The sequence below is a fragment of the Trachypithecus francoisi genome, unplaced genomic scaffold (genome assembly GCF_009764315.1).
Source record: "Trachypithecus francoisi isolate TF-2019V2 unplaced genomic scaffold, Tfra_2.0 Lachesis_group11, whole genome shotgun sequence".
NCBI lineage: Eukaryota > Metazoa > Chordata > Mammalia > Primates > Cercopithecidae > Trachypithecus > Trachypithecus francoisi.
The window spans coordinates 99,084,224-99,109,335 of record NW_022681456.1 but is presented as its reverse complement, the minus strand read 5'-3'; the positions used below and the strand labels follow the sequence as shown (position 1 = coordinate 99,109,335).

The window sequence follows — 25,112 nt, the reverse complement described above, 5'->3', positions numbered from 1 at the left end:
TGAGCATGCATAGAGAAGGCAGAGAGTTAAGTTTCATTACCAAAAGAGAGAGAAGAGACAGAATTAAATGTGTTTGTGAGTCAGTAAGTATGCGATGATGGTGAAATCAAAGAAGTGAAGAACGAGTGTTGTAGATAATGAGCAAATTGGGAATCAAAGGATAGGAAACGATGAGGTGGAAGAGTGAGTGGTTTGATTGGATAACTGGAGAGCCTGATTTGGAAGAATCAGAGGTGCAGTTATTGGTGATAGCATGACAAATGATATGGGTGTGAGTGGCTTATGTGGGTACAAGATCACCTGTGTTGGGAAGGTTGCGGATTGAGAAGTCTGGGCCTGTTCCATGGATCTGACATCCAGGGGTCCCAGCCTTCTTGTTTTCTACAAAAGAGAAACTCAGAACCTTGTGCCCCTGGAATTTTCAAATAAAGCATGTCCTTGTCCCAAGGTATAGAGAATAGCAGCTGTGCAACCAACAATGTCATTGGGCTCACTTGGGCTAAAGTGGGTCACCCTTCTCCTTCCCTGCCCTCCCTCTACCCCGAAACTTTCCTTAACTACTGAAGGTCTGGCCTTCTTGGCCCCAGCACAGAAATCCCTGTGGGGTAGGGAGCAAGGGGAACTGTTGTCCACTCCTGTCTGCAGCAAAAGAAGAGTTCATTTTTGGCCAAATGAACGATAATGAATATTAGGGTCTTAGACTGCCAGAACTCCCTGGCAGTGGTACTCCCTGGGAGAGAAGTGAGAAGGCCTGTTCCCACACCCCGCTCTCCAGCTTTCTCCACCTGGACCACACCAGCTCTTCTCCTTTACTCCCCTTTAGGATCCAGAAATTCCTGGTTTGACTATTAAAGGTAGCACTACTTACAATTATTTATAGGATACGTTGTTAACTCTCACATTCACTTTGTTATAAAATTTCTTTTTTCTATAACAACTCTAGGTACTTTTATTGTTATTAGGCCATTGTTCTTTACTCTTTGTTTTCTTGTATTACCACATCAGTCAGCTACCAAATCCTGTTCATTCTAACCGAGATGTTCCCCCATCTGTCCCCTCCACAGCATTCTTTATGTCTTCTCTCATGTTGGGCCATCAGAGCAGCTGCTTAAATTGTTCTGTTTGACCTTTCTTGCTAACGTCCACCCTCGCGACTTTCAACAGAGTCACTTGGTAAAACATAGGTCTGATCGTGTGGCTGCTTTGCTTAAAAGTCTCTGATGGTTCCCCAGATTCCTTTGTTTAAAGTAGAATTTCCTGCGGGATCTGTCTCAGGTTACTGTGCTCCAGCCACACTAAACTGCACTGTTCCCTAAACCACAGCCTTGTTAAGAACTTTAAAGATTCCAAGCACTGACTATACTTTGGTTCTTCCCACTACTTCAGGGGTTCACAACACTAGACTAATTTAACATTTTATTTTACAAAACAGCACCGAACTTAGGCATATGTGGAAAATAGGTGTTTTCCCGACTTTTCTGAGTTTCTGTCTTCTCTTTTTCTTTTGATCACTGCCTCAGGTTCTCTGGGGCTCTAAGGAAATCCTCAGTCTGACTGGAGAATTTTAACACTGCCTTCAACACAGTATAAGGCTACTTCTGTTTGAAGGTTTATCTCTGGCTGGAAAATCTGTCCTCTTCTATCTCCATTTAGTTAACCTTCATTTTTCCTTCAAGGTTCTACTCAATGGTAACTTCCTTTATAAAGCGTTCCCTGGCTCACCCAGGGGTAATCAATTGCTTAGGCTTTTGCGTGTGAACTTCTGCTTGTGTTACCATAAATTATCTGTATGTCTAGCATCCTTGCTCATTTTCCCATGTTATATCATTAAATCCTCACAATTACCATGTAATCTTAAGTATTAGGATTCCCATTTTGCAGATAGTAAACAGGGGTTTGTTACCCACCTAACCAAGCTATTATTAGTATCTAATGTGACAATGGGTATAATTAATTTATAAAAGACTAAGAGCATTATAACTGGAAGGCAGTGTTATTTTTAATATATGACTGTGTGGTGACAAGTGTTCATCTATATTTTTTCTTCTTGCCAATAGTGAAGGAAATTTATGATGCCTGCATAAAGAAATATTTTAATGTTAATTAAAATAAACTATAAGAACGCTGCTATACTCAGGTGCAATGCAAATAATGAGTTGAGTCTATCCCGGCCATCTCAGGCCAATCCCCTCTCCCCTGAGGAGCTGGGACTCAGCTCCCTGGAGGTGAAAAGCTGAAGCTTTCCCCTGTTGTGCCATTTTCTCCCCTTTCTCTCATGCATTGTTTTTCTTACTCTGATTATTCTTGATGGGAGTTTTTAGCAGAGCTCAGCATCATCTTATCCCAGGAAGAAAAAAAAAAAAATTGTAGGAGAAAATGTATGATGAGTGGTGCAAAAAACAACAGTTGCAATATTTTAAATTTATTGTGGAATTAAAAAACATGCCCCTAGAACATAATCGCTGGCAATTCAAAAACCAAGGATTTTTAGCAAAATAAATAAGACCAGTTTTCTTCCTCTGGGCCTTGTGTCTGTCTATCTCAGTGAGTCTTTCACCTGATCCAGTCTTTGCAGCCCAAACTCTTCCTTTTCCTTAATTAGCATCTGGAGTTTTCATTAGTTATTTTACGAGTTGTTAGTGATCCTCATTAGCTTTGCTGTGGACTTAAATGTTCTTGACATTAACTGTTTCACTGCATAAGATTTTATGGTTAATTCCCAGAGTATATAAGCCAGATTATTGGCTGTTATATTTTTTACAATATATATATTCCCATTTCAGAATCTCTTGTATCTTAACATTTTTCTTTACAATTTTATATAAATGATTGGCATCCAGTTCACTGGGCTTCCTGATATCTTTTTAATACATGTTAAATAAGGAAAAATAAGTAAATATATATATCAGTTGCTCAGTTGATAGATTTTTCAAGAAAGAAAAAAATTAAGATAATATGTTTCTACAAAAAAAGAATTTAATGAAATACTGCAATTTGACTTTATAGCCAAATTAGGGGAACACTACTGTTTTTCATTCTACACTTATTCCACACTATGCTCCAAGTATTGCCCAAGGAACAGAGGACAGAAACCAAGTAACTTGATAATATATTGAAGAAGAATTATAACAGGTCACGTTATTTCAGAGATTTAGGTGTATTTTATTTCAAAGTGCATTGTTCTCCCTTTGTGCCTCCTTCTCAAGTAACACAACACAGGAAGCTGTCATCTATGTAAAAATATTTTTGTGTGTGATTAACCACTTGTATACCTGTTTTGTTATTCATTCCATGGTCATTGGGGCCTAAAATGTGCCAGGTATTAGGGACACAGGATAACAAGACAGAAAAGGATCATTATATTCAGATGCAAAAAGAAATGTAATAAATATAAAATGTATGAAAAGTAAGTAACCAGTTTCAAATAATAATCAGTGTCATTCTGTCAACACTTATTTTCTGAGTACATACTCTATGCTAAATACTGATCTATAAAGTAACTCTGATGGGAGAGTAGAGGGGGAGGGGAGCTATTTTATATTAGTTGCTCAGGGAAGGTTTCTCTGAGGAGATGACATCTGAAATGAGACCTAAATAACAAGTAAAAGCGGAAGAGTTTTTCAGCTGAGTTTCTGGGAGTCTGTGGATAGATTTCAGGTCTGTAAACTTGGATGGGAAAAATAATTACATCTTTAGTTTCATTAAACTCAGACTGAAATTTAGCATTTTCTTCTATGTGAATGTAGACAACAAACCTCAGTAGTAGCACTTGTTACTTTGTTACCAGTAGAAAGTATAGTTTTTTTTTTTTGAGACTGAGTCTCCCTGTCGCCCAGGCTGGAGTGCAGTGGTGCGATCTCCATTCACTGCAAGCTCAGCCTCCTGGGTTCACGCCATATTCCTGCCTCAGCCTCCCCAGCAACTGGGACTACAGGCACATGCCAACACGCCTGGCTAATTTTTGTATTTTTAGTAGAGATGGGGTTTCACCATGTTAGCCAGGATGGTCTCAATCTCCTGACCTTGTGATCCGCCCACCTCGGCCTCCCAAAGTTCTGGGATTACAGGCGTGAGCCACTGCGCCCGGCCAAAAGTATAGTTTTTTTAAATTATATCTCAGTTTTCACAGGTGTCTTGGAATGTTATCATTGCTTTGAAATTATGAGATTTCTTAGATGTGACACTAGATCTGATTCTATTTGTGTTAATAAAGAAGCACATGTATTACTGTATTGATTATATATTACTGAGTAATGAATGACCCACAATTTGGGAGCTTTAAACAATAACCCATGATTCTGTTGGTCAGCAGTTTGGGCTATGCTCAGCTAGGTGGTTCTTTTGTTTTGTTTTATTTGAGACGGAGTCTCACTCTGTCACCCAGGCTGGAGTGCAGTGGCACGATCTCGGCTCACTGCAAGCTCTGCCTCCCAGGTTCATGCCATTCTCCTGCCTCAGCCTCCTGAGTAACTGGGACTATAGGCGCCTGCCACCATGCCCAGCTAATTTTTTGTATTTTTAATAGAGATAGGGTTTCACTGTGTTAGCCAGGATGGTCTCGATCTCCTGACCTTGTGATCCACCCGCCTTGGCCTCCCAAAGTGCTGGGATTACAGGCGTGAACCACCGCGCCCGGCTGAAAGTATAGTTTTTTAAAATTATGTCTCAGTTTTCACAGGTGTCTTGAAATGCTATCATTGCTTTGAAATTATGAGATTTCTTAGATGTGACACTAGATCTGATTCTAATTGTGTTAATAAAGAAGCACATGTATTACTGTATTGATTATGTATTACTGGGTAATGAATGACCCACAATTTGGGAGCTTTAAACAATAACCCATGATTCTTTTGGGCTGTGCTCAGCTGGGTGGTTCTTTTGTTTTATCTTTTTTGTTTTGTTTTGTTTTGTTTTGTTTGAGACAGAGTCTCACTCTGTCGCCCAGACTGGAGTGCAGTGGCGCGATCTTGGCTCACTGCAAGCTCTGCCTCCCAGGTTCATGCCATTCTCCTGCTGCAGCCTCCTGCTGCAGTCCCGAGTAGCTGGGACTACAGGCGCCCGCCACCACACCCAGCTAATTTTTTGTATTTTCAGTAGAGATGGGGTTTCACTGTGTTAGCCAGGATGGTCTCGATCTCCTGACCTTGTGATCTGCCTGCCTCAGCCTCCCAAAGTGCTGGGATTACAGGCATGAGCCACCACGCCCGGCCTCATCTGGGTGGTTCTTAAGGACTTGCTAGGATTGTTCATGTGGCTGCAGTCATCTGGCAGCCCCACTGGGCCAAATAGTCCAAGATGGCCTTCCTCCCATGCCCAGCAGCTGATGCTGGCTGCAGGCTGGGCCACATGATTCCAACAGGCTACCCTGGGGCTCTTCACATAGTCAGTGTTACAAGACAGCAAAAACATGAGCCACAAAGCCCTTTGAGGCTCAGGCTCAGAACTCCCCAACACTTCCACTGTTTTCTGTGGGTTAAAACAAATCCAAAGGCCAGCTCAGTCAATTTGAGAGGCAGTTCCATGAGTTGTGACTTCAGGGAAGTGTGATTAATTGGGGGCCATTACTATACTTACCTGTCACCTACCAAGTCCTAATTTTTTTTTTTTTCTTTTTTTTCTGAGACATGGTCTCACTCTGTCACCCAGGCTGGAGTGTAGTGACATGATCATGGCTCACTGTACCCTTGACCTTTGGGGCTCAAGTAGTCCTCCCACTTCAGCCCCCTGAGTAGCTGGGACAACAAGTGTGCACCACCATACCTGGCTAATTTTTGCATGTTCTTTTTTTGTACAAAATAATCTTCTGGATGGGGCTCAACATGTTTCCCAGGCTGGTCTCGAACTCCTGAATTCAAGTGATCCTCTCATCTCAGCTTCCCAAAGTACGGGGGTTACAGGCATGAACCACTGTGCCCAGCATATGTCATAATTTTAAAAATTTTTATACTAAGTTGGCCGGGCTTTGTGACTCACACTTGTAGTCCCAGCACTTTGGGAGGTCAAGGCAGGTGGATCACTTGAGGTCAGAAGTTCAAAACCAGCCTGGCCGACATGGCAAAATCCTGTCTCTACTAAAAATACAAAAATTAGCCAGGTGAGGTGGCAGGCACCTGTGATCCCAGCTACTTGGGAGACTGAGGCACAAGAATCACTTGAACCTGGGAGGCGGAGGTACAGTGAGCCAAGATCGTGCCACTGCTCTCCAGCCTAGGCGACACAGCAAGACCCTCTCAAAAAAATAAAAAATAATAATAGTAATAAAATAATATATGTAAAAAATAATTTTAATGTGATCAGTGTTTTTTATAATTTTGTCTTTTACACTTTTTAAAATATTATTCTGAGAAGAGGTTCATAGGCTTCAGCACTTTGTCAAAGAGGGTCATGGCACAATATGAGGTTAAGAGCCCTTGATCTAAAGTCAGGGAGTTGTGGAAGGAGGAGTGAAGAAGCCTCAAGGCAGAAGCAAGCCGGCATGTCCAATGGGACGGAGGAGCAGAGGGAAAGCTCCTGTGGCCAGAGCCAAAGATTGAGGGGCAGAGTGGTTGGAGACAGAGGTAGGACCAGATGTGACTTCGTTGAAAGCTTTTGAAACTTGCAGAGGGACCTTCACTTCCCCACTGCAACACACCACAGAGTGTGAAAAGTAGGTATTGCATGTAAATTGAATTTTGATTTTTTGGGGGTCGTTGCTAACTTTTTTCAGTTATCTAGGCAGACATAAGGAAACTCTTTTTTGCTATTCCATGTATCTATTGTGATATCAGAGTCTGTTGTTTAGTTTTTTTGTTTGTTTGTTTGTTTGAGACAGTCTTGCTCTGTTGCCAGGCTGGAGTGCAGTGGTGCAATCTCAGTTCACTGCAACCTCCACCTTCTGGGTTCAGTGATTCTCCTGCCTCAGCCTCCTGAGTAGCTGGGACTACAGCCTCCATGCCCAGCTAATTTTTGTATTTTTAGTAGAGACGGGGTTTCACCATTTTGGCCAGGATAGTCTCAATCTCGTCTCGATCTCCTGAACTCGTGATCCGCCCTCCTCGGCCTCCCAAAGTGTTGGGATTACAGGTGTGAGCCACTGCGCCCAGCCCCAGAGTCTGTTGTTTCTAAAGGATGATGACTGGGCAGTAGCTTTCTAGAGCTGGGAAAACCACATTTCAACAGGATTACATACCAATATTTACTATTTCATAAATCCAGGCATATTTGCTTAAAATAGTCTCCTTTAGAGAGGCAAGAAACAGAAGCCCATTTTTTGTTTGTTTGTTTGTTTTTAGGAAATTCATATCAGCCATTGGTAAGCTTCTTTTAAGTTGGCAAACTCTATTTTCAGAACACTTCTATGTTGACACTTGTGACCTATAGTAGAACAGAATTGCTTTAAGAGGTCAGCATTGATAAAAGCAGAGGGAAGCTGAAAAGGGAGGATTAGGCTAAAGTCAATTGGTGGAGTAGGCATAGGTGAATTACTAAAGTGTTGAAGAAATGACTCTGTTGGAGTTACCAGTTTATTATAATGAGAGCTAAAGTGAGAAACGCTAGACAGTCTAGAAGCATTCTGACTAACAAGGAGCTCCAACCCCTTATGTATAAATGAGGTTACGTATAGTAGGTTGAAAGCAGGTTTCCAAAACAACCAGTTAGTTTGTATAGCTTCAGGATTGATGATTACATTCCATAGGATATTACATTAAATTGATGAAATCTGCACATCTCCAGGGAAGTCCTTACTAGATAGCCAGTGAGCTTTTATGATGATAAGAAACATAATGGATAAAAATTTTCGGATGCCAAAAAAGCTTCGGCCCTGCTCTAGTTAGGATCTATATTCATATTATCACCAGGTCAAGTGTCTTGCAAACTTTCTTAGCTTTCATTCTTATCAGACTGCAGTTCATGATGTGAGGTATCAAAGACTCTCTCCTTAACCAAGCTTCAGTCATGCTCTGCTAATGTCTCTTTTGGACCAGGCTTGAACCTTGCTCCACCCCCAGCTTTGGCCTGCCCAGCCCAGCCTTAGCAAGGAATTCTGCTAAGTCATCTCCAAACCCTAGCTATCTAATTACCCTTGATATCTGATCAAGTTCTTCATCCTCCACCTTTTTGATGTCCAAGTCCTTGGACTGCCTTTAGCAAGAGTCCTGTTAGGCCAGCTAAGCAAGAATTCCCCTGCCCTTGATGCGTCCTTTCAGCAATTTCCCATCCTTTGACCTCCTCACGCTGTTCTTGGCTGTAAATCTTCACTTGCTCTTGCTGTTTCAGAGTTGAGCCCCTTCTTTTTCCCCCCCAATTGCAATGGTCTTGAATGAAGTCTTCCTTACCATTTTAACAAGTGTCAGAATAACTTTTTTAACGTTGTCTTCATACCACAGTCAACAACCTCTTATGCTCCCCAAAACTCTGAGCTAACATCACTACTTAGAGATTACAGTGTCTGCCTATTTTATTAGCTGGAACTGCATCAGTGATTTTGGAGCTGAATTCTTCATTTTTTACATGTAAGATGATGTGTTTATAATTTATTGTTTTCACATAAGCATAAACAGAACTAGGAAGAGCTGTACTCAGGAGTCAAGTCAGAAGAAAAAACATCACCATGTTCAAATAGGCAACTGAACATGCCTCTGAAAACCAGAGGCAAAGGCAGTTATTTATAGTTAACATCTGTAGAATATGGGCCGGGTGTGGTGGCTCACGCTTATAATCCCAGCACTTTGGGAGGCCAAAGCAGGAGGATTGCTTGAGCCCAGACATTCGAGACCAGCTTAGGCAACATGGCGAGACCCCACCTCTACAGAAAATTTAAAAATTAGCTGGGCGTGGTGATGTGTACCTGTAGGCCCAACTACTCAGGAGGCTGAGGTGGGAGGATCACTTAAGCCTGGGAGGTCAAGGCTACATCGAGCTGTGATCGAGGCACCTGGGCAACAGAGCAAGACCTTGCCTCTACCCAAAAAAAAAAAAAAAAATTAAATTTGTAGAAGGCTGGGCACAGTGGCTCACACCTATAATCCCAGCACTTTGCGGGCTGAGGCAGAAGGATTGCTCTCAGGAGTTTAAGACCAGCCTGAGCAACATGGTGAAATACCATCTCTACAAAAAAATACAAAAATTAGCCAGTCGTGGTGGTATACACCTGTAGTCCCAGCCACTTAGGAGGCTGAGGTGGGAGAATCGCTTGAGCCTGGGAGGTCAAGGCTGCAGTGAGCCGTGATCATGCCACTGCACTGTAGCGTGGGTGACAGAGTGAGACCATGTCTTAAAAAAAAAAAAAAAAATCTGTAGAATATGAAGCAAGATGAGAGACATTTGAAAGCATATGTAGGAAAATCAGGTGTTCTCCTAGAACTGGCTCTCTGTTATGATAGAGACCTTTAAAATGTTTCTGGTGCTTGCAGATGTCACCCTACCCTCCCACAAAGATAACAGTGCATTTACTTCTGTCACCAGAGATTAGTTTTGCGCATGTATTCTTTCCTTAGGGCTGCCGTAACAAAGTCTGGGTGGCTTTAAAACAACAGAAATTTATCATCTCACAGTTCTGGAGGCCAGAAGTCAGAAATCATGGTGTCGGCAGGGCCATGCTCCCTCTGGCAGCCCTAGGGAAGGACCTTTCCTTGCCCTTCCTGGCTTCTGGTGTTTGCTGGCAATCCTTGGTGTTCCTTGGCATGTAGATGGGTCACTTCAGTCTTTGCCTCCATGGTCACGTGGCCGTCTTTTCCCTGTGTTTCTTCACATGGTCTTCCCAACCCACACGCAGAGGTATGTGTCAGTTTCTGTGTGGCTGAATTTCCCCTTTTTATAAAGACAGCAGCCCTATCAGATTGGGCCTACTCTAATGATCTCATTTTAATTTTTACCTTTGTAAAGACCCTGGGAGTTAGGACTTCAACATGTCTTTTTTAGGAGACAATTGAACCTACATAGCATGTTTTTGAACTTTACATGCAGAATCATTTTGTATGTAGTCATTTGCATCTGGCTTATTTCAGTCAATATATTAGTGAGACTCATCCATGTTGCCGTAGCAGTTTCTATTCATCGTCAGTCCTGCCCACCACTATATCAAGGCTCTGCAAACTATGGTGTGAAGGCCAAATGCATCATGACTCATTTTTTTCCCATATGGAGATCTAGGAATTACATAAGAAAATGTGGTTTTTGGTTTCTCTGGTACTTTTTTGCATATTTCTCTCTCTTTGAATTGGAAACAAATCTAATTAATCCTTAATTAAAAGAAAACTTTTATATCCCATCTTTCCATGACTGTGAATATGTTCCATGTATAAATGTTTATATCTACTATGTGGTCATTATACAGTTTGAACTAAAGCATAGCTTATACTTGCCACATAAGTTTATGGAAAAAGTTAAATATTTTTATTAATTGATTGATTTCTATCCTGTAACTTTACACATAAGACCTGGTAATACAAGCTTGTTGTTAAAAATAATAATAATAATTGAAATTATCCAGAAGGACATAAAATCAAACTAATAGGCTCCTCTGCTTATCCCTGTGGCTTGCCCAGTCTAATCCTTTATAAATCACCACTATTGACAGTTTTCTGGATATTCTTACAAATATTTTTTCTGACATGGAAGTGTGCATGTGTATGTTCCCTGTATTTCTAACATACCTGGGATCCTAATATGCATACTAATCTATAACTTGCTTTTTACATTTAATAATATATTATGATTACATTTCCATTTTAGTACAATAAAGTTTCTCTTCATTCTTTTTTTCTGTTTTTGAGATGGAGTCTTGCTCTGTCGCCCAGGCTGGAGTGAAGTGGCCTAATCTCGGCTCACTGCAACCTCCGCATCCAGGGTTCAAGCAGTTCTCCTGTCTCAGCCTCCTGAGTAGCTAGAATTACAGGTACCCACCACCACACCTAGCTAATTTTTTTTTTTTTTTTTGTATTTTCAGTAGAGACAGGGTTTCACCATGTTGGCCAGGTTGGTCTCGAACTCCTGACCTCAGGTGGTCCACCTGCCTCAGCCTCCCAAAGTGCTGGGATTACAGGCGTGAGCCACTGCACCCAGACTTTCTCATTTCTTAAAAATAATTTTATAATGTTCCATTCAATGGATGCATGATAATATGTTCCCCAAATAGCAAACATTTATACTGTTTCCAATTTTTTGTGTAAGTATACATGGATTTATTTATCTTTTTATTTACTTCTATGAAAACACTTAAGAATGATTTGTAGATGTTGAATTGCTGGGTAATATATATGTGCTTTTAAGTTTTTGGCAGATATCACTAAATTGCCATTCGAAAAAAAGGCAGTAACAATTCACACCGCATGAGGTGTTTTTATTATTATTTTTAACTACCAGGACTTTACACCTTGTAAAATCTGCAATAAGAGAGTAATGTATTGACTGTTTACTCTGTTGTTTCAGAACAATGAGATGGTGGAGCTACAGAGAATACGGATGAAGGATGAAATCCGAGAATATAAGTTCCGAGAGGCACGGCTCCTTCAGGACTATACTGAATTGGAAGAAGAAAATATCACGTTGCAGAAACTAGTGTCCACGTTGAAGCAGAACCAGGTAAGGTTTAAGAAATTTTTTGAGTTATACTGAAGATGGATCTACATCTTCTGACCACTACGGTTAAATCTCCTCTTTGTTTCTCAGGAAGGAACTTGTCAAAATTTATTGTTTACTCTTTAATCTTCTCTCTATAACATTTATGTACTGAAATGTCCCAACCCTCCTATTTCAGCTAAAATATAGAAGGAAAAAATACACCTGTAAGTAGTATAGTGTACACTAAAGTTTTATTGAATAAGAAAAAGAATTTTAGTTTTTATTTTAGTTCTGCATTCATTTATTTCATAAGCCAAATGTATTGTAACAAATTTAACCCGACAACTTCTCATTAAAAGCCTGAGTCTTAGCCGGGCGTGGTGGTATATGCCTGTAATCCCAGCTACTTGGGAGGCTGAGGCAGGAGAATCACTTGAACCTAAGAGGTGGAGGTAGCAGTGAGCCCAGATTGTGCCACTGCCCTCCAGCCTTAGTGACAGAGTGAGACTCTGTCTTGGAAAAAAAAAAAAAAAAAAGCCCAGGTCTGTACGCTTTTCTACGAGCTTAAGGTCTTCCTATGATCACTGGTCTCTCATGCCCTAAAAATTTTTTCTGTAAATTGCTTTCAAATATAATAGAGGGAAATGGATTATGAAGTATAAATCAATAAGAGCAAAATGATAAGAAAAAGAGGCCGGGCGTGGTGGTTCACACCAGTAATCCCAGCACTTTGGGAGGCCGAGGTGGGTGGATCACCTGAGGTCAGGAGTTTGAGACCAGTCTGGCCAATATGATGAAACCCTGTCTCTACTAAAAATACAAAAATGTGCCAGGCATGTTGGTGGGCGCCTGTAATCTCAGCTACTCAGGAGACTAAGGCAGGAGAATTGCTTGAACCCGGGAGGCGGAGGTTGCAGTGAACCGAGATTACACCACTGCACTGCAGCCTGGATGACAGAGTGAGACTCCATCTCAAAAAAAAAAAGAAAAAGAAAAAGAAAATGCCTGTTTTCTTTTTCAGCTGTAACCTGACTACAAAGTTACATTCGTACGTTTAAATAATTTTTTTGCTGTAATGGGGCTTTGATAGCTTAATTTTCCTGATTGGTTTGCATTGTGGATTTTCAGAGCTATTAATAAATATTGAATCTGTAATTTTAGAAGAATTTGTTTATGAATACAGTTGAATCAAGTAGTTAAGCAAAGGTGAATTGGATGTTCAAGTTCTTTTCAAGGTTTCAAGGTGCCTCCTCAGCGACACCTCTATTCTGGTCTAAACGCCGTTGCCACCTCTCAGTTCAGGTCAACAGCCTCTGTGCTAGGTGCTGTGCTAGGCTGGCCAGACACAAGAATCTGTAGGGCATGATTCTTGTCCTGTGTAAACTTAGAAGCCAGCCCAGATGTATGCTTTTACCTCATTCCCTTCCTGAGTTGGTATCTACATGATACATAGATTGATTGATCAATTGATAGATAGATATAATGTTTTGATAGATATAAGCGTTAAAAGGAAAAAGAAAAAAAAATCTAGAAGAGAAAAATCCATGTAGTGGCACAATTAAAACTTGATTTTTTTTTTCTTTTTTTTTTGCGACAGAGTCTTGCTCTGTTGCCCAGGCTGGAATGCAGTGGCACAACCTCCACCTCCTGGTTCAAGCAATTCTCTTGCCTCAGCCTCCCGAGTAGCTGGGATTACTAGCATGAGCCACCATACCCAGCTAATTTTTGTAGTTTCAGTAAAGACAGGGTTGTACCATGTTGGCCAAGCTGGTCTTGAACTCCTGAGCTCAAGCAGTCCACCCGCCTCAGCCTCCCGAAGTGCTGGGATTACAAGCATGAGCCACAGCGCCTGGCCAAAATTTGATTTCTGATCATTGCCACTTCCCCCAGATTTGGAGTGCTGAGGGGAAGGCATGTAGGGGGACAGTTTCAGTCCATCAAAAAAGGGCTACTGGAGTATCCCCATGTGTTTCTGCCTCATTCCTTCTGTAAGCTCTGAATCCTCATATGTGTGCTGAGGGCTGGCCATTCCAGAGGCTCCCCAGGTCTTGATTTGGCTGGGAAAAGTGAGCACACAGTGGAGAAATGTAGACTTAGAAAAATACATTTGTAAAGATGCTTCTCGAATACTTTTTAAAATAAGAAGAGGTTTGTTTGTTTGTTTGTTTGTTTGTTTTTGAGACGGAGTCTTGCTCTTTCACCAGGCGGAAGTGCAGTGGCATGATCTTGGCTCACTGCAACCTCTGCTTCCCGGGTTCAACCGATTCTCCTGCCTCAGCCTCCTGAGTAGCTGGGACTACATGCATGTGCCACCACGCCTGGCTAATTTTTTATATTTTCAGTAGAGATGGGGTTTCACCGTGTTAGCAAGGATGGTCTCCATCTCCTGACCTTGTGATCCGCCCACCTCGGCCTCCCAGAGTGCTGAGATTACAGGCATGAGCCACCGTGCCTGGCCTAAGAAGGGTATTTTTTGTGGTCCTTTTTTTGGTTATTGATGAAGCACATAGAGGATTTGAAACAAATTTACTTGAAGTGCAACTATTTAAAGTGGCCCTTCTTTCCCGATTCCTACACTCCTCCCTGCTCTCTAGAGCATGGTGAGAGCACCACCAGCAGCCTCCTTGGAGAGCCTTCCATGACCGCATGTGTAGACTGATGGACTCAGGAGGTTAATGAAGGCCAGTATTAGATATTCTTGAAAGACTGCCAAGGTATCCCTTGAGTATTCATTAACCCAGATGCCGTTTCTGGGAGAATTTGTACTGTCATTCCTGTTGTGAGTTTCCCCATGCCCTTCTTCCAGTAATTGAAACATGGGATCCAATGGTTAACTCAGAAGTTTTTTAAAAAGGAGGGGGAACTTACACATTTTTTATTTCCAACATGCCATATGCTAATTTTCCCAATTAAGTGTCTAATTAATTCATTCAAAATCATTTTCTACACAGAGCGCCATTCTGGTTTATTCCCTGAAATTGGAGGAACTAAAATGCCACAAGTCTTTCCCGGCTAAGAAAATGCTGTGTTTGTTTCCCGTTGTAATTGATCTTTATTTATAGATGCTAGCATCTATCATAAACTCTTTCTAATCAATAAAGGTTTTTGGTTTTTTGGGTTTTCTTGAGACAGGGTCTTGCTCTGTCACCCAGGCTGGAGTGCAGTGGCTTAATCTCGGCTCACTGCAACCTCCGCCTCCTGGTCTTGTGACTCGGCCTCCTGAGTAGCTGGGATTACAGGTGTGTGCCACCAGGCCCAGCTAATTTTTGTATTTTTAGTGGAGACAGGGTTTTGCCATGTTGGCCAGGCTGGTCTCAAGTGATCCGCCCACCTCGGCCTCCCAAAGTGCTGGGATTACAGGCATGAGCCACCATACCTGGCCCTAATTAATGAAGTATTAAGTACAATGTTTTATGTACAAATGCCACAGAGTTTTTAAAAGAGGTGATAATGAGTAGCATTCAGTCACAAAATTGGGGAACTTTGTACTGAGGTTCCCCATGCGTGGTATAGTCCTTCAGCCTGGTTTGATGTTTCTCTAAACAGCAAAGCTATTACCATTTTAAAATGCTTAGTTCAAAGAATTTTCCCTTCTGAAGTATTATTTTTCTTTTAGCTATTTATTGATTATTTTCTAAGTACAGTATAATTATTGTTTAAGTAACACCTCTTTCTATAGTCTATTTATTCATTTGTTTACATTCCATTTCCTTCCATTAACATACAGCACCTACGATAGAGCCTGATCCATAGTAGATATTAAATAAATACTTATTGAAAGAATAAAAAAACTGGCCAGGCACTGTGGCTCAAGCCTGTAATCCCAGCACTTTGGGAGGCTGAGGAGGATCACTTGAGTCCAAAAGTTCGCGACCAGCCTGGGCAACATAGGGAGACCTCATCTCTACCAAAAAAAAAAATTAACCAAGTGTAATGATGCACACCTGTGGTCCCAGCTACTTGGGAGTCTGAGATGGAAGGATTGCCTGAGCCTGGGAGGTTGAGGCTGCAGTGAGCTGTGATCACACCTCTGTACTCCAGCCTGAGCGATAGAGTGAGTCCCTGTCTCAAAAAAAAAAAAAAAAGCAACAATTCATTCACACTTCTGTTATGAAACATTTCCTCCAATGTCAGGTAATAATATATAAGAATATCGCCCCGGGGGCAATGGCGCATGTCTGTAATCCCAGCACTTTGGGAGGCCGAGGTGGGCGGATCACGAGGTTAGGAGTTCGAGATCAGTCTGGCCAACATAGTGAAACCCCGTTTCTACTAAAAATACCAAAAAAAAAGTAGCTGGGCGTAGTAGCGGGTGCCTGTAGTCCCAGCTACTCAGGAGACTGAGGCAGGAGAACCACTTGAACCTGGGAGGCAGAGGTTGCAGTGGGCTGAGATCACGCCACTGCACTCCAGCCTGGGTGACAGAGTGAGACGCCGATCTATCGCCAAAGAAAACAAAACAAAACAAAAGGCCGGGTGCGGTGGCTCATGCCTGTAATCCCAGCACTTTGGGAGGCCGAGGCGCATGGATCACCTGAGGTCGGGAGTTGAAGACCAGCCTGACCAACATGGAGAACCCCGTCTCTACTAAAAATACAAAATTAGCCAGGCATGGTGGCGCATGCCTGTAATCCCAGCTACTAGGGAGGCTGAGGCAGGAGAATCGCTTGAACTTGGGAGGTAGAGGTTGCAGTGAGCCAAGATCATCCCATTGCACTCCAGCCTGGCCAACAAGAGTGAAACTCCATGTCAAAAAAAAAAAAAAAGAAAGAATATCATAAGGTAATATCATAAAAAACCCTAGGAAATGTATTCAATTCAGTTTTATTTCATTTAACCAGTATTTCAGGGGTATCTCTCTATAAGATCATTTACTTTTTAGAGACAAAAGATATAGTCACTGGCTCAAAGAGCTTGTAGTCCCAGTAGGGACTCGTAGCAATTTGTGTAAATGAATATTAAAGCCATATGTTAGATTTCGCGACATAGGGATAGATTAAGATCTTTAGAGTTCCTAAGCTCTGAAAGGATTGTGATATCTAACCTTGACCCTCATGTAGTTAAAAATAAAGTTATTAAACTATGAAGTTGCTATAAGGAATACTAATAAAGCACTTATTTTTCCTATGATGACTGCTTTGATGTTGTCTTTAAAATATCAAACACCAGTTTTAAGTCCCTTCTTGTTCTGTTTCTTGCTTCCTCTGCCTTGCTGGGGCTCTAATCATATAGTGCAGCCTTGCAACAATGGCACAGAAAGAAGTGATGAGTTTGCCTTAGTGGGAACCAAAGACTTCACAGATAGGATGAGATTCTTAACTTAGGTCTTAAAAGAGGAATAAGCGTTTTCCAGGTGACAGCCTTTTCCCAGGCGGAGAAACATGAAACAGCTGGGTGAATAGTAGGAGCTTGTACCACATTTGAGTGAGTGGTGCGAGTGAAGCTGCCCAGACAGAAAGAGATCAGGGCCGGGCGCAGTGGCTCACACCTGTAATCCCAACACTTTAGGAGGCCAAGTCACGAGGATCACTTGAGGAGTTTGAGACCAGCCTGGGCAACATAGTGAGACCTTCTGTCCACAAAAAAATTTTAAAAATGAGGCAAGAGGATGACTCGAGTGCAGGAGGTTGAGGCTGCAACGAGCCATGACTATGCCATTGGACTCCTGCCTGGGTGACACAGCAAGAGATCAGGTTTTACAGGAAATCTAGGCCATCAATTGAATAAATACTACTGAATTTTAAACTCTGCCATGCAAACTAAATTAATGTCCTCAAGTCAAGCCCGGAGTTAGCAAACTTTTTCTTTTTTTTTTTTTTTTTTTTTTTTTTTTGAGACGGAGTCTCGCTCTGTCGCCCGGGCTGGAGTGCAGTGGCGGATCTCAGCTCACTGCAAGCTCCGCCTCCCGGGTTTTACGCCATTCTCCTGCCTCAGCCTCCGAGTAGCTGGGACTACAGGCGCCCGCCACCTCGCCGGCTAGTTTTTTGTATTTTTTTTAGTAGAGACGGGGTTTCACCGTGTTAGCCAGGATGGTCTCGATCTCCTGACCTCGTGATCCGCCCGCCTCGGCCTCCCAAAGTGCTGGGATTACAGGCTTGAGCCACCGCGCCCGGCCAAACTTTTTCTGTAAAGGGCCAGATAGTAAGTATTTTAGGTTTTGCAGGCCATATGATCTCTCTTGCAACTACCCAGCTCTGCTCTGGTAAAAGCAGCTGTAAGGAACAGCTCCAGTCTCCAACTCCCGGCACGAGCGACACAGAAGACCGGTGATTTCTGCATTTTCAACTGAGATACTGGGGTCATCTCACTGGGGAGTGCTGGACAATTGGTGCTGGTCAGCTGCTGCAGCCCGACCAGCGGGAGCTGAAGCAGGGGGAGGCATTTCCTCACCTGGGAAGCGCAAGGGGGAAGGGAATCCCTTTTCCTAGCCAGGCGAACTGAGTCACACAACACCAGGAAAATCGGGTAATTCCCACCCCAATACTGCACTTTAAGCAAAAGGGCACACTAGGAGATTATACCCACACCTGGCCGGGAGGGTCCCACGGCCACAGAGCCTCCCTCATTGCTAGCACAGCAGTCTGCGATCTAACTGCAAGGCAGCAGCGAGGCAGGGGGAGGGGCGCCCGCCATTGCTGAGGCTTAAGTAGGTAAACAAAGCCGCTGGGAAGCTCGAACTGGGTGGAGCTCACAGCAGCTCAAGGAAACCTGGCTGTCTCTGTAGACTCCACCTCTGGGGACAGGGCACAGCTAAAAAACAACAGGGGAAGCAGCAGAGGCCTGTGCAGACCCGAACGACTCTGTCTGACAGCTTTGAAGAGAGCAGTGGATCTCGCAACACGGAGGTTGAGATCTGAGAACGGACAGACTGCCTGCTCAAGTGGGTCCCTGACCCCTGAGTAGCCTAACTGGCAGACATTCCCCACTAGGGGCAGTCTGACACCCCACACCTCACAGGGTGGAGTACACCCCTGAGAGGAAGCTTCCAAAGTAAGAATCAGACAGGTACACTCGCTGTTCAGCAATATTCTATCTTCTGCAACCTCTGCTGCTGATACCCAGGCAAACAGGGTCTGGAGTGGACCTCAAGCAATCTCCACCAGACCTACAGCTGAGGGTCCTGACTATTAGAAGGAAAACTACCAAACAGGAAGAACACCTATACCAAAACCCCATCAGTACGTCACCATCATCAAAGACCAGAGGCAGATAAAACCACAAAGATGGGGAAGAAGCAGGGCAGAAAAGCTGGAAATTCAAAAAATAAGCGCGCATCTCCCCCTGCAAAGGAGCGCAGCTCATCGCCAGCAACGGATCAAAGCTGGTCAGAGAATGACTTTGACGAGATGAGAGAAGAAGGCTTCAGTCCATCAAACTTCTCAGAGCTAAAGGAGGAATTACGTACCCAGCGCAAAGAAACTAAAAATCTTGAAAAAAGAGTGGAAGAATTGACAGCTAGACTAATTAATGCAGAGAAGGTCATAAACGAAATGACAGAGATGAAAACCATGACACGAGAAATACGTGACAAATGCACAAGCTTCAGTAACCGACTCGATCAACTGGAAGAAAGAGTATTAGCGATTGAGGATCAAATGAATGAAATGAAGCGAGAAGAGAAACTAAAAGAAAAAAGAAGAAAAAGAAATGAACAAAGCCTGCAAGAAGTATGGGATTATGTAAAAAGACCAAATCTACGTCTGATTGGGGTGCCTGAAAGTGAGGGGGAAAATGGAACCAAGTTGGAAAACACTCTTCAGGATATCATGCAGGAGAACTTCCCCAACCTAGTAGGGCAGGCCAACATTCAAATTCAGGAAATACAGAGAACGCCACAAAGATACTCCTCCAGAAGAGCAACTCCAAGACACATAATTGCCAGATTCACCAAAGTTGAAATGAAGGAAAAAATCTTAAGGGCAGCCGGAGAGAAAGGTCGGGTTACCCACAAAGGGAAGCCCATCAGACTAACAGCAGACCTCTCGGCAGAAACTCTACAAGCCAGAAGAGAGTGGGGGGCAATATTCAACATTCTTAAATAACAGAATTTTCAACCCAGAATTTCATATCCAGCCAAACTAAGTTTCATCAGTGAAGGAGAAATAAAATCCTTTACAGATAAGCAAACACTTAGAGATTTTGTCACCACCAGGCCTGCCTTACAAGAGATCCTGAAGGAAGCCCTAAACATGGAAAGGAACAAGCGGTACCAGCCATTGCAAAAACATGCCAAAATGTAAAGACCATCGAGGCTAGGAAGAAACTGCATCAACTAACGAGCAAAATAACCAGTTAATATCATGATGGCAGGATCAAGTTCACACATAACAATATTAACCTTAAATGTAAATGGACTAAATGCTCCAATTAAAAGACACAGACTGGCAAACTGGATAAAGAGTCAAGACCCATCAGTCTGCTGTATTCAGGAGACCTGTCTCACATGCAGAGACATACATAGGCTCAAAATAAAGGGATGGAGGAAGATCTACCAAGCAAATGGAGAACAAAAAAAAGCAGGGGTTGCAATCCTAGTCTCTGATAAAATAGACTTTAAACCATCAAAGATCAAAAGAGACAAAGAAGGCCATTACATAATGGTAAAGGGATCAATTCAACAGGAAGAGCTAACTCTCCTAAATATATATGCACCCAATACAGGAGCACCCACATTCATAAAGCAAGTCCTTAGAGACTTACAAAGAGACTTAGACTCCCATACAATAATAATGGGAGACTTCAACACTCCACTGTCAACATTAGACAGATCAACGAGACAGAAAGTTAACAAGGATATCCAGGAATTGAACTCATCCCTGCACCAAGCAGACCTAATAGACATCTATAGAACTCTCCACCCCAAATCAACAGAATATACATTCTTCTCAGCACCACATCGCACTTATTCCAAAATTGACCACATAATTGGAAGTAAAGCACTCCTCAGCAAATGTACAAGAACAGAAATTATAACAAACTGTCTCTCAGACCACAGTGCAATCAAACTAGAACTCAGGACTAAGAAACTCAATCAAAACGCTCAACTACATGGAAACTGAACAACCTGCTCCTGAATGACTACTGGGTACATAACGAAATGAAGGCAGAAATAAAGATGTTCTTTGAAACCAATGAGAACAAAGATACAGCATACCAGAATCTCTGGGACACATTTAAAGCAGTGTGTAGAGGGAAATCTATAGCAGTAAATGCCCACAAGAGAAAGCAGGAAAGATCTAAAATTGACACTCTAACATCATAATTAAAAGAACTAGAGAAGCAAGAGCAAACACATTCAAAAGCTAGCAGAAGGCAAGAAATAACTAAGATCAGAGCAGAACTGAAGGAGATAGAGACACAAAAAACCCTCCAAAAAATCAATGAATCCAGGAGTTGGTTTTTTGAAAAGATCAACAAAACTGACAGACTGCTAGCAAGACTAATAAAGAAGAAAAGAGAGATGAATCAAATAGACACAATAAAAAATGATAAAGGGGATATCACCACCGACCCCACAGAAATACAAACTACCATCAGAGAATACTATAAACGCCTCTACGCAAATCAACTAGAAAATCTAGAAGAAATGGATAATTTCCTGGACACTTACACTCTTCCAAGACTAAACCAGGAAGAAGTTGAATCCCTGAATAGACCAATAGCAGGCTCTGAAATTGAGGCAATAATTAATAGCCTACCCACCAAAAAAAGTCCAGGACCAGATGGATTCACAGCTGAATTCTACCAGAGGTACAAAGAGGAGCTGGTACCATTCCTTCTGAAACTATTCCAATCAATTGAAAAAGAGGGAATCCTCCCTAACTCATTTTATGAGGCCAACATCATCCTGATACCAAAGCCTGGCAGAGACACAACAAAAAAAGAAAATTTTAGACCAATATCCCTGATGAACATTGATGCAAAAATCCTCAATAAAATACTGGCAAACCAGATTCAGCAGCACATTAAAAAGCTTATCCACCATGATCAAGTGGGCTTCATCCCTGGGATGCAAGGCTGGTTCAACATTCGCAAATCAATAAACGTAATCCAGCATATAAACAGAACCAAAGACAAGAACTACATGATTATCTCAATAGATGCAGAAAAGGCTTTTGACAAAATTCCACAGCCCTTCATTCTAAAAACGCTCAATAAATTCGGTATTGATGGAATGTACCTCAAAATAATAAGAACTATTTATGACAAACCCACAGCCAATATCATACTGAATGGACAAAAACTGGAAAAATTCCCTTTGAAAACTGGCACAAGACAGGGATGCCCTCTCTCACCACTCCTATTCAACATAGTGTTGGAAGTTCTGGCTAGGGCAATCAGGCAAGAGAAAGAAATCAAGGGTATTCAGTTAGGAAAAGAAGAAGTCAAATTGTCCCTGTTTGCAGATGACATGATTTTATATTTAGAAAACCCCATTGTCTCAGCCCAAAATCTCCTTAAGCTGATAAGCAACTTCAGCCAAGTCTCAGGATACAAAATTAATGTGCAAAAATCACAAGCATTCTTATACACCAGTAACAGACAAGCAGAGAGCCAAATCATGAATGAACTTCCATTCACAATTGCTTCAAAGAGAATCAAATACCTAGGAATCCAACTTACAAGGGATGTAAAGGACCTCTTCAAGGAGGACTACAAACCACTGCTCAGTGAAATCAAAGAGGACACTAACAAATGGAAGAACATACCATGCTCATGGATAGGAAGAATCAATATCGTGAAAATGGCCATACTGCCCAAGATTATTTATAGATTCAATGACATCCCCATCAAGCTACCAATGAGTTTCTTCACAGAATTGGAAAAAACTGCTTTAAAGTTCATATGGAACCAAAAAAGAGCCCACATTGCCAAGACAATCCTAAGTCATAAGAACAAAGCTGGAAGCATCACGCTACCTGACTTCAAACTATACTACAAGGCTACAGTAACCAAAACAGCATGGTACTGGTACCAAAACAGAGATGTAGACCAATGGAACAGAACAGAGTCCCCAGAAATAATACCACACATCTACAGCCATCTGATCTTTGACAAACCTGAGAGAAACAAGAAATGGGGAAAGGACTCCCTATTTAATAAATGGTGCTGGGAAAATTGGCTAGCCATAAGTAGAAAGCTGAAACTGGATCCTTTCCTTACTCCTTATACAAAAATTAATTCAAGATGGATTAGAGACTTAAATGTTAGACCTAATACCATAAAAACCCTAGAAGAAAACCTAGGTAGTACCATTCAGGACATAGGCATGGGCAAGGACTTCATGTCTAAAACACCAAAAGCAACGGCAGCAAAAGCCAAAATTGACAAATGGGATATGATTAAACTAAAGAGCTTCTGCAGAGCAAAAGAAACTACCATCAGAGTGAACAGGCAACCTACGGAATGGGAGAAAATTTTTGCAATCTACTCATCTGACAAAGGGCTAATATCCAGAATCTACCAAGAACTCAAACAAATTTACAAGAAAAAAACAAACAACCCCATCAAAAAGTGGACAAAGGATATGAACAGACATTTCTCAAAAGAAGACATTCATACAGCCAACAGACACATGAAAAAATGCTCATCATCACTGGCCATCAGAGAAATGCAAATCAAAACCACAATGAGATACCATCTCACACCAGTTAGAATGGCAATCATTCAAAAGTCAGGAAACAACAGGTGCTGGAGAGGATGTGGAGAAATAGGAACACTTTTACACTGTTGGTAGGATTGTAAACTAGTTCAACCATTATGGAAAACAGTATGGCGATTCCTCAAGGATCTAGATCTAGATGTACCATTTGACCCAGCCATCCCACTACTGGGTATATACCCAAAGGATAATAAATCATGCTGCTATAAAGACACATGCACACGTATGTTTATTGCGGCACTATTCACAATAGCAAAGACTTGGAATCAACCCAAATGTCCATCTGTGACAGACAAGATTAAGAAAATGTGGCACATATACACCATGGAATATTATGCAGCCATAAAAAAGGATGAGTTTGCATCCTTTGTAGGGACATGGATGCAGCTGGAAACCATCATTCTTAGCAAACTATCACAAGAACAGAAAACCAAACACCGCATGTTCTCACTCATAGGTGGGAACTGAACAATGAGATCACTTGGACTCGGGAAGGGGAACATCACACACCGGGGCCTATCATTGGGGGGGAGGGGGGAGGGATTGCATTGGGAGTTATACCTGATATAAATGACGAATTGATGGGTGCTGACGAGTTGATGGGTGCAGCACACCAACATGGCACAAGTATACATATGTAACAAACCTGCATGTTATACACATGTACCCTAGAACTTAAAGTATAATAAAAAAAAAAAGAAGAAGAAAAAAAAAAGCAGCTGTAGACAATATGTAAACAAATAAATAGGAGTGTGACCCAGTAGAACTTTCTACACAAAAATAGGTGGTGGGGTGGATTTGCTCAAGAGTACATACTATTGTTGGACAACCTCTGGTCTAGGCCATCAGTTTAACAAAGACTGCAGCATAACAGGTCTACAGTGCAAACTAATGTCTCCAAATATAAGCTTATCACATAATCTGGGGCAGTCAGAGGGTTGGTTGAAATACTAGGAAAGGTTGGAAAGAGGTGTCCTATGTTGTCCAGGGAAGAAAAAGGAAAGGTCGAGAGGACGATGACTTTACAGTATGTATGTGTGTGTGTGTGTGTGTGTGTGTGTGTATTTTTTTTTAGACAGAGTCTAGATCTGTTGCCCAGGCTGGAGTGCAGTGGCACAATCCTGGCTCACTGCAAGCTCCGCCTCACGGGTTCACGCCATTCTCCTGCCTCAGCCTCCCAAGTAGCTGGGACTACAGGCGCCTGCCACCATGCCCAGCTAATTTTTTATTTTTTTAATTTTTTTTATTTTTAGTAGAGACGGGGTTTCGCCGTGTTAGCAAGGATGGTCTCTATCTCCTGACCTTATGATCCGCCCGCCCCAGCCTCTCAAAGTGCTGGGATTACAGCCGCGAGCCACTGCACCCGGCCCGACTTTACAGTATTTAAGCAGGCCTGGAAGAAACCATGACACAAGAAAACACACTGTTGTCCGAAGAATTTCCAAGTTGCCTTTCTTATAACCACACTGAGGGCAATCATTGCTTCTCCTTTCATAAGGGGGTAAAGGCCCTTCTGATTTCCATACTCCTTAATCCCAGGTCACCTGCAAAACAGTTAATCATGTTGAGCGTGCTTTTATGGATGCCTCTCTTCCTCTACACTTCATCCTGTTTCCCCCTGCTTCCTTGCTAACAATTGAGATTCCTGTAATCAGAGAATGAACCTTCCATTTCACTACCAGAGATAAAGTGAGAAATGCACATTTTTGCTTGAGGTAACAACCTAGTTGAAATGCAGTCAGTCAGCAAGTGTAAAGGAAAGGTGGCTGGATCCTGTAGTGTGGGAAAGGTTGTTTGCTAGGTGGAAAAGGTTGAAGAGAGCCAGGCACAGGGCAGGAGCAGCAAACTCAAATGACCACAAGCAGCTCATAAATGGCATTAAGTATAAGATGTAAAGAAAAAGTAGAGG

General features: G+C 42.1%; 1 protein-coding gene across 5 annotated transcripts in view; it reads left to right on the top strand.

Moving 5' to 3' along the window:
• Nucleotides 1-25,112, top strand: part of BICD1 (BICD cargo adaptor 1) — a 285,326-nt gene that overhangs the window by 173,340 nt on the left and 86,874 nt on the right. For all 5 annotated transcript variants that reach the window (XR_004439970.1, XM_033222473.1, XM_033222472.1 and 2 more), the window contains exon 3: nucleotides 11,410-11,562. Coding sequence is in view for 4 of the 5 variants with exons in the window: in XM_033222473.1 (XP_033078364.1) it covers nucleotides 11,410-11,562 (153 nt within the window). In the remaining variant the exon portion in view is untranslated. The remainder of the gene's footprint in view (nucleotides 1-11,409; nucleotides 11,563-25,112) is intronic.